This window comes from Neopelma chrysocephalum, unplaced genomic scaffold (assembly GCF_003984885.1).
Source record: "Neopelma chrysocephalum unplaced genomic scaffold, ASM398488v2 Primary Assembly neopelma1_23, whole genome shotgun sequence".
NCBI classification, from domain to species: Eukaryota; Metazoa; Chordata; class Aves; order Passeriformes; family Pipridae; genus Neopelma; species Neopelma chrysocephalum.
In genome coordinates, this window is record NW_020897691.1 from 7127743 (window position 1) to 7140710 (window position 12968).

General features: G+C 37.5%; 1 protein-coding gene across 2 annotated transcripts in view; it reads left to right on the plus strand.

Annotated features, from left to right (window-relative positions):
• The first annotated feature begins 545 nt into the window (after positions 1-545).
• Positions 546-12968, plus strand: part of COG2 (component of oligomeric golgi complex 2) — a 28755-nt gene continuing 16332 nt past the window's right edge. Inside the window, exons 1-9 of one of the 2 annotated variants that reach the window (XM_027685682.1) lie at positions 546-671; positions 1257-1418; positions 2152-2217; positions 3049-3129; positions 3742-3845; positions 5079-5187; positions 6888-7067; positions 8101-8225; positions 9473-9599. In XM_027685682.1, coding sequence (XP_027541483.1) covers positions 600-671; positions 1257-1418; positions 2152-2217; positions 3049-3129; positions 3742-3845; positions 5079-5187; positions 6888-7067; positions 8101-8225; positions 9473-9599 — 1026 coding nt within the window. In that variant the 5' untranslated portion in view covers positions 546-599. Of the gene's footprint in view, positions 672-1256; positions 1419-2151; positions 2218-3048; positions 3130-3739; positions 3846-5078; positions 5188-6887; positions 7068-8100; positions 8226-9472; positions 9600-12968 lie in introns of those variants that run through there. The other variant, XM_027685686.1, reaches the window with a different exon arrangement.

Sequence of the window (12968 nt, forward strand, 5' to 3'; positions counted from 1 at the left end):
TTGTGGAGACTGAGGAGAGGCTGAGGGACCTGGAGTTGTTTAGCCTGGAGAAGAGAAGGCTCAAGGGTGACCTTATCACTCTCTACAACTACCTGAAAGGAGGTTGTAGCCAGGTGGGAGTTGGTCTCTTCTCCCAGGCAACTAGTGACAGTATAAGAGGACATAGTCTTAAGCTGTGCCAGGGAGGTTTAGGCTGCACATTAAGAAGAGTTTCTTCACAGAAAGGGTGATCAGATATTGGAATTGCCTGCCCAGGGAGGTGGTTGAGTCACCATCACTGAAGGTGTTTACAGGAAGACTAGATGTCGCACTCAGTGCCATGGTCTAGCTGATAAGGTGGTGTTCAGTCATAGGTTGGACTCGATGACCTCAGAGGTCTTTTCCAACCTTTACGATTCCTTGATTCTGCAACTTCCCCCGAAGAGGCTGGCTGCGCCGGCTCTAACCCCGCCTGCCTCACACACCGCCCGCCCCGCCCCGCTCCGCCGCTGCCTCCCGCAGTACCTCTCGGAGCCGCACAGGGGGCGCTGCCGGCGCCACCGCTCTGTGGTGCCGCTCTGGCGGAGGGGGCGGTGCCACCGCCCTGGGCCGGGCCGGGCATGGAGGCGAGAAAGATGAACCTGCCGCGGGGCCCCGAGAACCTGTGTTTTGACAAGGACGAGTTCATGAAGGTGGGTGGGGGCCGCCGAGGCTGGCGAGTTGCGGAGGGAGGAGGGGCCTCCTGAGGAGGGGGCTGGCGGGTCCCCTGGGGGAGAGAGGGTCGCGGAGCCTTGATCGGGATCTTACAGGTCCGCCACGGCTCTTCCCCCGGCCTCGGGCCTCGGGAACGCCGAGTGTGTCACTGACAAGGGATCCGGGATGCGGCTGTGTCCATGAAGGGCTGGGCTCCGAGTCTGGCGGGACCGAAAGGCCTCATTACTTGGAGAGGTTAAAGTACTTATTAATACTGAATTTTGAATTTTGGTTGGTTGTTGTTTTGTGGTTTGTTTGTTTGGGTTTTTTAAAGTTTTTATAGGAAATATACGACCCTGTATTTTGGTGAGCTGGTCTCTAGGTACTCTGTCCCAAGACACTCTGTGCTTATTAGGTTAAAGGCGGAGAGTTTGGAACATTGGAAACTACTGAATTAAGCAGCCTTTTGCCCCCTAGAGCTTTAGTTCAGTCAACTCACTGGCACATGGAGTACTTTATTTTGGGTGTGTTCCCTGTGTGAAGTGTTTGCTTACATTCTTCTCTCTTTCCTGTTTGACTTTCAGGCGGATTTTGATGTTGATCATTTTGTGTCAGACTGCAGGAAACGTGTGCAGCTGGAAGAACTCAGGGAGGATCTGGAGCTTTATTACAAACTCCTAAAAACCGCTATGGTAGAACTCATAAATAAGGACTATGCAGATTTTGTTAATCTCTCAACAAATCTAGTAAGTGTTATTAGTTGTACTGCGTAGTTCAGACTTAATGTGGTTCAGTGGGATTTTTATTTTTCACATGCAAAGTATATGGCTTTTATTTTGCCATTGTTAGATTTAAGACATCTTAAACTGTGAGCCCTTGCACTGAGAGAAACTGAAAGACCGTTCCTGTAGAACTTAGCTACTGTACAGAATTGCTCTTGGCCTGTAATAAATGTTTTAGTTGTATACTTTTTGTCTTGAAAAACTGATTCATTAAGAAGTTAGATTCAGGGCAAACTGTTTCAAACTGTCAGCACTTCTAAAATTAAAGGAAATAAATCGTTAAAATAGAATAGCAGTGATACAAGTAAGGCCATTCTGAAGGATCCTTTAGGAATCTTTAAATTTTTTGTATAGTCAAGATATCTAAAAAAACCCCAAACCCAATCTACTTGACTGAACATTGTAATTGTTCCAGTTGTATAGGTTCAAAGACTGAGGTTTAACATTTTTGTGGGAGGAAAAATTTCTATAGGTGGAAATTTTGTTTAACTTTTGGCTTTATGTGACAGACAGTGTGATATTTTTATGTCTGTATTTGAGATAACATATTTTTACATTGAATGTAATACTGCAGCTTATAGGGGGAGGTTTGTTTTCTCTGTTCTCTTTTAGTATCTGTAAAATCATAGACTTTGTCAGTAATTCATGTCTGAACTCACTGAAAAAGTCATAAATGTGTTTATGGTAATTTCTTTAGGTTGGTATGGACAAGGCTCTTAATCAGCTTTCAGTACCCTTGGGACAGCTGAAGGAAGAAGTTATGGTATGTTCAAAACAATCATTGTAGGCAGCTTGGTAAACTTCAGCTCACTTACATATCATATACAGAACATCTTTTACTGAAGTTAATACTGGTTATAATAAACTTCTTTTTGAAAATTGATGACTTAGAGTGGTAGTAGGAGAAGCATTGTGTTTTCAAGCAGTTGTAGTAGCAGTAAATTTATGTTTTCAATAGCGCGTTTCATCCAAGGGATAAAGGATTCCTTAAACATGACAAGTGAATGAACTTTTGCAAGACAAGTCTATGGTGATATCTTGAAACTGTTTTAATATTTGAGTAACTTAAAAATGGTAGTAGATAATTCAGATGCAATACAGTCCCTTTAAGGACTTCTTTTGCTTAGTCTTGTGGTTTAATCATAAAACGTCACCCTCTTGAAGGTGTGTATTATTCTGGCTCTTCCACCAGTGACTTGGGCTTTATAGCAAGGGGCAATTTTTGATCATCTTGGCAGCCACTCTAAAGAGATCTTTGCTGCATAAATGCACCCTCAAAATATCATAGTCTTGATGAGTAAAACAGAAAATAGGGTCGGTTAGGATAGAGAAATCCTTATTATTTGAAAAACACTATTTAAAACTGATTTAAATCTTCAGTTTCAAGACATAACGCAGTGGGTTTATTGTCTGGTTTTTTTAGGTGAAAGGTCATTTGTTCTCTCTAAGGTAGTAAAAGAACACTTCTGGAGGAAATATTTATACTGGTGGTGGCAATACCTTAATCTGTGCTCTGTTTTAGGTTTTTGAGTTAAGGTTTTATTCAAACCTTAAATAGGAAGGCAGTTTTATATACTGACTTTTTCTCTCACAGAGTCTTAAGTCATGTGTCAGTGAAGGAATTCAAGCAGTAGATGACCGGATGACTAAACAAGAAGATATTAGAAGAAAAAAGGTACAGCAGATAAATTATTACCTTGAAAAGGTCATCCTTAGGATGAATTTGGTTTTGCCATTAACCCAGAGAAAATGAAATTTATAAAGTTTTAGGCTATCTGGGTGCACACTGTGCAGAATTGTGTACTTGTAAAAATATATTTACATTTTGGTGGACAGACTTAATTTTTAACAGTGTCTAGTTGATCATGAATCTTTATTTTACTTTTGTTTCCCAAAACATATGTTTGATTTAGTTGGATTTTTTTTAATTATAGTTGTTCTTGTTTCTGACTGTAGTAGTATATAAACTTATTGTGAATGGAATTGAAATACAGCTGTTTAAATTTTATAGGACGGGGGACACACTAACATTTGTCTTTGTTCTTAACTTTGAAAAAAGTCAGGGATAAGAAAAGTTTTCCTTGGTCCGTGACAAACATTTGTTTGTGGGGTTTTATGGACTTATGTGAACAATACTTCAACTGAGACGACTCAAGTATTAAGATGAAGGGAGAAAACTTACACCAGGAAAAAACCCCAAAGAACTAAGAAACTATCCGAAATATCTTCTTTAGATGATGTCAGTTGGGATTGGGGTCAAATATGGAAATTCTTTCTTTAATTACAGATGTGTGTCCTGAGACTTATTCATGTTATCCAGTCTGTTGAGAAAATTGAGAAGATTCTGCATTCCCAAGGCACTAAAGAATTGTCCTCATTAGAGGGAAACAGGTAAAAAAATATGTAATGTTCAGTTCTATTTGTAATTGATGGGACTAACTGAATTTCATGGTGTTGCTGAAGGTAACTTTACAGGCTTTAGGATATATCTTTAGAAATGTAACTCTGATGGAATAAATGACTGTAATTTTCTAGGTTTTAGTCTTTTGCCAACTAATCATTCACAGAACATGTAACTCAGACTCCAGAGTTCCAAATTACTGGTGTTGCTTTCAGTTAACAACCTTTTGGAAGTTAGTGCAATAATTCTAGGTTTTTTTCTTGGACATTACTAATCTTGTCATGTCTGAAATACTCTCTGCAGTACAGTTTATTCCAATATCATTTGGAAGCGAAACAGAAAATAGCTTTTTTTGTTTTCCCTAATTATATATAGCCAAAAGGACTTTTGCAAGAAAGCCAAAGGCAGGCAAGGCAAACATATAATACTTTTGGTACAAGGAAGTACAAATTCCAGTCAGACCTCTCCCTCTGCCTTTGCTGAGGAATGGAAGATGTCTTTCAGCCAATATAGAATTGATGTACCAGTCATGCCCTTGAAATGCTTGACTGGGATGCAAGTGCAACTTCAGCTGGAGGGAAGAGACAGTGTAAGACTGTCACTTCAGTTTATTGTGCTGGATCACATAGGGGTGGGGGGAGCTGTACAGAAAAATATGTTGATACCTAGAGGGACAAAGCATAAGCAGATGTTTTCAGTCAGAGTGAGGCATTTTGCAGAATTATGTTTGCAAGCAAGATGAAACTTGAATGGCTGAAAATTTGGCTCATTATTGGGGCTGTGTAGACGGTAGGACTGTTTCTCTGGAGATAACTGTCATTAGTTTTACTGTATGACAGAAAGGGGAAATAAGAAGCAAATCTGGATGATGAAAGTCATTTAGTGCAGTTTCTGAGCTCTCTTAAGGCTGACTTTGATGTGATAAGCAAAACTACCATATAGAAAACAGTGCTTCATACTGCTGAGGCAAGACCTTATGTTCTCTGAGCTTCTGCTTCACCCACTTCATATGTTGATAGCTGCAAAACAGCTTTAATCATGTAGTGTGTTCCAGATCATTATTGCATGATTGCAGTAAGTGTAATAGTACCTATCAGAATTCAAAACATTTAAATTAAACCACAAAAATTGAGGGAGAGCACTATCTGTCTGCTACAGGTGAAAGTGAGTTGATTTGAAAGGATCTAACTGTGTGTTCTTATTTTATATCATTTGTCTTCTAGTCCACTTTTAACTGGACAAGTTTTAGAGAGAATTGCCACAGAATTTAATCAACTACAATTTCATGCAGTACAAAGCAAAGGAATGCCCCTTTTGGACAAAGTGAGACCAGTAAGTATTACACGATAGCCAAGGTTAACACATGTAGAGTCAAGCACAACCGATATAATTGGAAGGCAAATGCCTGTTTCCACAGAGTTTTATTGAATTAATTTATGGGTAAAATGGGTTTCATGAGGTAATTTTTATCAGTTGACTAGAACTATTGCCTTTTTTTGTGGCTTTATTCCTTGTTTGCTTACTTCTTTAGGATAAATTACTTAGAATACGAAATATGACAGAGATTTCTGTCAGCCTAACGAATCTTGCAGTTTGTCTGCTTACTGATATTGAGACCTCATTCTGGAGATTTATGTTGGTTTTGTTAGCTGCAGCATATAGACCAGAATATAAATGGAATGTGCCTACACAGTGACTGGCTTGAATATATTCAAGTTTGTCTTTTCATTAAATTACTCTGGCCGTTCAGACCAGTATACTAATCTCCCCAATATCCTGTTTGTGATAATTATCTAATGTAAAAAATTAATTGATGTTTTGGTGGCATTTTTTCTTCTATCCATTCAACAGCAAGAGGGAACAAATGAAAACGTGCTTAAAGGCAGGTAGGAATATGGAGATGGGGTAATGATTTAAGCTGATTAGCATGGAGGTGTCATTCTTGATGGCTTTTGAGCTAGTAAGATAGTTCATAGTTCCAGTTTCTCCGCTATATACCTATGCCTATTGGCAGTATAAACTTGTTTCAGCTCAGGATGTCCATTGGTACCATGTTGATTCATGGACAGTTTACAGGACTGTTCTGGCCATTGAGTTATCAAACTTGGATAATAACACGAGTAAGGACAAGCAGCAGAGTAGTGTACATGGTGGGAGAACATTTGTCATGTAACTTCCTTAATGATGTTTGGCAGGACTTTTGTCCTGTACCTGTTAAGGGTCATCAGAATGTAGGTTTTATGACTAGTCAGCGATTGGGTTCCTGACTTTGCATGTTCAGTACAAATTTTGTGGAATCATTTTAGGATGGATGGACACAATACAGCATGTAAAAAGGAAGAGAAGAAATTCTTCTGGTTAAATTGATAGTTCAGCTGAGACTACATTAATGTGTGTTGCTGAATTTGCGTCAAATACAGAGTTGTAAGGACCATCTTGGGCCAGGAGTGTATCTGCAGGTAGTGTAGCAATGAGTTGGATGTAGTGGGAAAGGAGATCAGGAAAAATGGTTAGCAAAAGGGAGAATGTATGTAGATTGAACGCTTTTTCTTTTTTTTTTTTCTTATTGCTAGTGTCACTCATTGTCTTTGGTTTGCAGTAATTTGACAAGTAATATTGGGAACACACTGTCTTTTTAGACTCTGACAGGGATAAATGCTACAGTTGTTATCTCTGGTCACTTCTTGTAAATCTTTTGTTTATTGTCACACACAGTGGTTCAGTTGAACAAGGAACAATTATTCACCTATTTCCTCAGAATTAAATAAACCTTAGATAAGTTATCATGTAACTTACAACATATAGAGGAAAATAATTGTCTTTAGCCTTATTATAATAAACACTGTGTTAAACAGCATCAGTAGGGCATTAAGTCTGTGTTAATATTCATTAACTGCCAGTTGTCAAAACTTTGGCACCTTTCAAATGAAAATGGAAAGCTAGTTAGGTATTTCTAGACAAATTTACTTCAACAATGATGACAAGGCTTTGCTTTTGTTTTTTTTATTACTGTACTTTGTTTCTCTTCATAGCGTATAGCTGGAATAACAGCTATGTTGCAGCAGTCTCTGGAAGGGCTGCTCTTGGAAGGCCTTCAAACTTCAAATGTTGACATAATACGCCACTGTCTTCGCACTTATGCAACAATTGATAAAACACGAGATGCAGAGGCATTAGTTGGTCAAGTGCTTGTAAAACCTTATGTAGATGAGGTAAGATAAAGTAAAAAATCCCAGCTGATTTGCAAATGTGCTTATTTTTCGTGTTAACCTCCAGCTTTCATTAGCAGCTTCAAAATACCTTTGTGGAGAGAGCAGGAGAACTGAGCCTCAACAAAATGTCATTGTCAATTTATTTGTTGTTACTATTTAATAAAAAAAAGATGGAAGGATCCTCTTACCTGCCTGTCACCAATTTCGGGTTATATCCAGTTGGGATTCTTCTTCTTATCTACATTTTTCTTGGGCTGAGGAATGAAAAAAACAAACCCATCCCCTTAAGGACAAGCTTCCATTGGGTGCTTGCTAATGCTGTAGCAACTGCTACAGTGGAGGATAGGTCATTTTCCCCTAGGTTTTCTCAGTGTCTGTTCTTTCATCACTTTTGCACCATTCTGCTTGTTTATGCAGCAAGAGGCAAAAGCGTTCAGACAGGTGGAAGAATACCAAGAAACAAGCTATTGTTCTTTTCCTTTGTTGTCCAACTACTGTCTGCCTTCTCCTTATGGCAGAGATTGTCTCTCTCTTTTCACTGGATATGAGGTACTGTCCAGACAAACTGCTTTGCCAGTTGCATTAAAGGCTTAGCTTTGTCACAGAAGTTTCTTGGCTTTGGCTTGCCTGTATTTGGAATTGGACCAACAACCTCTACATTTAGAAGAAATTTTTTACTTTATTCTGAGGTTTGATTAGCTTTTGTCAGTCAGTTGTTTAACTTCACAGTCTGCTTTAGGTGACAGTGATGTGGCAGTGAGTTGGGAGCCAGACACGGTGACTAACATTCAAAAGCAAAGAGCATGTTACCATTCTTGGGGCTAGTCTTGGCAGTAAGAGCGCTGCACAAAAGGAAGTAATAATTCAAGCTGGCAAGTTGTACTTGTAAACCATAATATAAAAAAGTAATATACTTACTATCCAAATATTTGAGTTTATAGTGTTAGGAGTTTTGAGTGAGTAACTGTGAGTCTTGCATTACAGCATTTTATATTCACTTTTCTGAAATTTAACACTGAACTCTTCCCAACAGGTGATTGTGGAACAGTATGTGCAGTCTCATCCTAATGGCCTTCAGGCTATGTACAATAGACTGTTGGAGTTTGTTCCTCATCATTGCCGTCTCTTGCGTGAAGTAACAGGGGGAGCTATTTCGAGGTGAATATCTTGGGGATTTCTCTTAATTGCACTGAAATTACAACAAGTAATTTTGAAATGCTTTGCATTATTAGCTTTCATGCACTAATGACTTATCTGGACTTTTCTGAAGATTTATAGTCAGGTTTGATTTCTCTCTCATGTCTGTGTTTTTCAAAACAAAACAGTGAGCAGACTTTCTTGGTGCTGTGGCCCAGACCTTCAGAGGAAGAAAAAACAATCCTGTATTTCAGTAGTAGAAGTGAGTCCAGTTCATAATACAATGTGTCAGATAAGTTGGTTTTTTGAACCCATTAAATATGATTTTACACTTCATGCAAGGAGAAGAGCATAATAAAGCTATTAAAAATATAAGTTCAAAAGTTATTGAGTTGTTAGTGCACATCAGAAAAGTGGGGATGATCCCCAAAGGTTTGACTGATTTATCGCATGTACTGAAACTATAAGTGTAATTGATTTGTGCTTACACTGTCTTTTCCGAAAGTGCTTAATTTCTTATGGAATTTAATTGCCTGTTTTGAAGTTTAAATAATTCAGGTCTACTGAATTGTATCTATTTATTCATCTGTTTGCAGGCTGGTTAAATAGTAGACTGCTGTAATTAGCAGTCTATGGATGTAGCCCCTAGGGACTGCAGAATTACTTTTCTAATTAGTCATCCATTGCTGAGCTTTTTATGACTTCTAATTTTTAGTAACATTTCAATTCTTTTAATCCCTCAGCAGGTGTTAATCTCTCTTCTTAATGGAATGTTTTTACTCTGTACTGTGGTGTACTGAACTGGAATTGAATGCTTTTATCTCTTCTGCTCTCAATTTATATGTTTTCATAATCAGGGTAGCTTTTAATCTTTTGCTTTGAACACAATATCATGTATAAATACAGCTTGGAACAATGAGGAAAAAGTTCTGCTTCTTTTCATTACATTAGTCACATTACTTGTACTCTGTAGGAGTTCTTAGCTGAAATGTGCTCATTTTCCAGAACAGCCTTGCAAGATATATAACTGATAAATTTTTTAAAACACTTTGAGAGTTATAAAAAATACTTTGGATTTGATGAGACTGTGGAATTGGATAAGAAACCTCACAGGAAGAGTAGTTTAAGGGAATCCACATAACTATGTAAAAAAAAAAAGAAATTACGTTTTGTCTAGTGCAGTGCATGTATTTTTTTAGTTATCCCTACCTCCAATTAGAAGCCTGGTGATAAAATATAACCAGGGAATAATTGCAATTTGTTTTCAGTGCAAAAGCAGATATTGTTCCTGGATATGATTTCTTAGTGAATTCAGTGTGGCCAGAAATAGTACGTGGTTTGGAAGAGAAATTGCCATCACTGTTTAACCCTGGAAACCCAGATGTGTTTCATGAGGTAATTAATTTTATTTTTTTCCATTTCTAATTTCTTTGACACACACAAGAACTAAATGATTCGTGTTCTCTAGTTTTTTTCCCCTCTGCTTTTTTTGTGTAAATTCATGTTGTTGCATGGCTTGAAAGAAGAGGTTATCTTAAATCACTTGACTCAGTTTTTACAGGAATTAATTCTCCCCTGAAATTTGTCAGAAAAGCTCATGGAGAAGTTATTGGAAGCCATTTAGTCATGTGAATTAATATTTGTTTTGGGAATAGATATTCTTTCATAATTGCAGAACTGCAGCATAATTGAAGGTGAGAGTGGACGACTCCAGTGTTTGCCCAAATCTAGGACTTCTGTATAGCAAGGGCTGTCATGTTAATTAAATACCTGGGTTACAATTTGTTCTGTATTAGGGGAAGGTTAAAAAATTTCTTTGTTTCACTAACTTGTTTTAGCTTTTGCTCTCCTACAGTACTGCAGATTATGTTGTGATTAGAAATACAAGTCACCTAAAAGAAACAAAAATACTTGGAGACCGTGCCATCAGGTTTGGAACATAAAAGTAGTATTTTCTCTGGTATCACAATCAACTACAAAGCAAGCTTAGATTAAATAATGAATTTAAAGCACTTGTCACTCTTGTATTTTCTTCACTGGCAGTGCTGCTCTGCCTCTAAAAGATCGTCTTTTACTAATGGTGAAATAGATTTCTTGGTCTAGTATGAATATTGGCTCTGGCAGTACTTTATTAGTGCGTCACAAGTAGAAAATGTGAGTTTTCTGCTTTTGCTCATGTCCTGTCTGCTTGTATTTAACCATGATTGCTGAAAAAATTGAATTTCTTTTTTTTTCCTTGCAACTTGACTTGTGATTAGCGTGAGACATTTTGTTTTCAAGATGGAGATGGGGAACAGTTATAAATTGTCTGCAGGAGGTCATCTTAGGCAGATGACTCAGGGAAAAGGCTTGGTGCAGGTTTATAAGGCACGTGATTCTTCCTGTGTTCATGCTAAATTGCTTTTACTAAATACTTATTTTTTTTCTTGGAATTTAAGATCTCTTTTTGTACAGATTGAATAATTTAAAGCAGGCAGGCATGACAGTGAATGTCTGCAGAACTGGCTCTGAATAAGAAGCAAATTAAATGAATGTTGAAGAAAGTTGCCATGCAAATGACACTATAGTGTGTTCCCCCTCCCTCATGACAACAGTTTATCATAAAGCTTTAGTCACTATTCAAGCTTTCACCTAATGCCCTGCATGCTGCAAGTCATGAGCCTTTTGGTGTTCTGTGCTGCATGGTCTACCCAGGAATGTATTTTAGCTTCAGAAAAGCTGGGTTTGCTTGTAAGTCTGTTGTCTTTTATTACACTGATATTGATCAAAAACGGCATTGTGTTATTTTAAAAAACAACCTACTATCCAAAAAAAACCCATAAAAAACCCGACATCCACCCATGACTTTCGGGTAAGTCATGTAGTAAGTCTAAAGTACTTCCCAGGCTGCTTTTGACTACTTAAGTGAGTCAGAGGCATTAAAATAATTAAAATATTTTACCTAAAAATCAACATGAAGTTGAAATGCCAAGTGTAAAAATGCCATTATACCTACCTGAAGACTAATAGTTCTGAGTTAAGAGGGAGAAAAAAAACCTTTAAAATTGTTTTTGCACTGCTATGAGCCAAGTAATGCAACACAGATTTTAGACAGTTATCTATCTGTTTTCTACATTGATAGAAATGCAGAAAAGTCTTTCACCAGGTTTGTTTGCATATGTTTATGTGTATCGGTTCAGTGCTGAAAAGTTTGAATATGCAGTATTACCTCTTAGGTTTTTAGATGTAGAGGAGAGAGGGGAATGGAAACATTTATTTAAAATCCTTTATAAATCAGACTGGCAGTGTTAAGTATGTATGTTAAAGTAACTATTTATTTGTGCAGGGTTGGGGTTTGGTTTTTTTAAAATTGTTTCAGGTCGATGTGCCCTTATTTCTAAGTCAGATTTGTAGATTTACAGGTATTTGGAAACAATACTTGTTTTATCCCTAAACGTTCATTTGAGATGAAGGTTAGGGTCCTGTGTTTGAATATTGCTCCATTTTGGTTCCTAATTTAAATAACTATGCAGCTAACAATGCCTTCGTAGAAGCTGAAATGGGAAACAATCTTGCAGATCTCCTGGATGTAGTAGTATCAATAACTAGATAAATGTCTCTTGAGTTGTCTTCTATTTTGAAAGTGATAGGTCTTTACAGAGTGTTTGATTTATATCTCTGACTTAAGATAGCAGAGCATTAACAGATTGTTTACCTTTTTACAGTGCTGGGTTTGTTATCTAAAAAGGAGGCCTGAAAGAGCACTAATCTGTCATTCATTCTGGATCTAACCCCCGAACCTTTTATGGGTCCATTGTGTTATAAATACAACCAGGTTAGCAGAAAAGTAGTTACCTAAAAGCTTTTGTGTGCATATTTCAGAATACTACTCCATACAATGTTCTGGTGCTTCATAAGAGGCAAAATCACATCACTCCCATAGTGCTCTGGATTGTGGTAAAAGCCTGGCTGCTACAGCCCTGCTGCTGCTCTTACTGCAGTGAAGTCAGAAGCACTGAGAGATTCGGTCAGGCTTATTTCATTAATTCAGCAGTGGCTTAATAAGAATGTGTGATAGGTTTTAAGGCTAACTCCTATATTTATAAATAGAAGAAACTTGCACAGAAGCCAAACTGTTTTTCATTCCACAGAAGTAATTTTAACTGTAGCTCTATTTTGATTTTAAATTTATTTTCATAAGCTTTGTGTTCTCTTAGCAAGGTCTATTTTATGTGAAAAAACTTTTTTTGGTACTATTTTATTTCTGGTTTTCACTCAAATATTTGGCTTTCTGCTTTGTGCATGGTTTAATTTATTATTTCATTATTTTCAGTGCATTAATGAGTTACTGTTGAGAGTAAGTCCACAGTGTATTTGGGGATTAATGTAATTTTTTTCTCTTGCAACCAACTTAATTCTATTTGTAAATATCTTATTAGAAATATGCACTAGATGAAGTTAGTTTGTCTGAAATTGTTTGAAGCTCTTCTGCAAATATTTGGTATTTGCAAAACATTTTTAGGGAAACAGATCTAGAAGTTCTTATAATACAGGTCCTGTGTAACAGACAAAAATATCATGCTTCTATTCTCGTGTGTGTTTGGCTATGTGTGCTTATGAGTTTCATTCCTGTTTATTTCTGTTTGTTGTATACCTTTATCTCCTGCACCTGACTGTTCCTAGTTCTGTGCAGCACTGTTGTTCCACCCCAGTGACTGAGCTCAGAAGTACTGCTGCATCTCTCTGATCTGTTCTCTTGTTCAATGTGCTTGGACAGTTTTATGC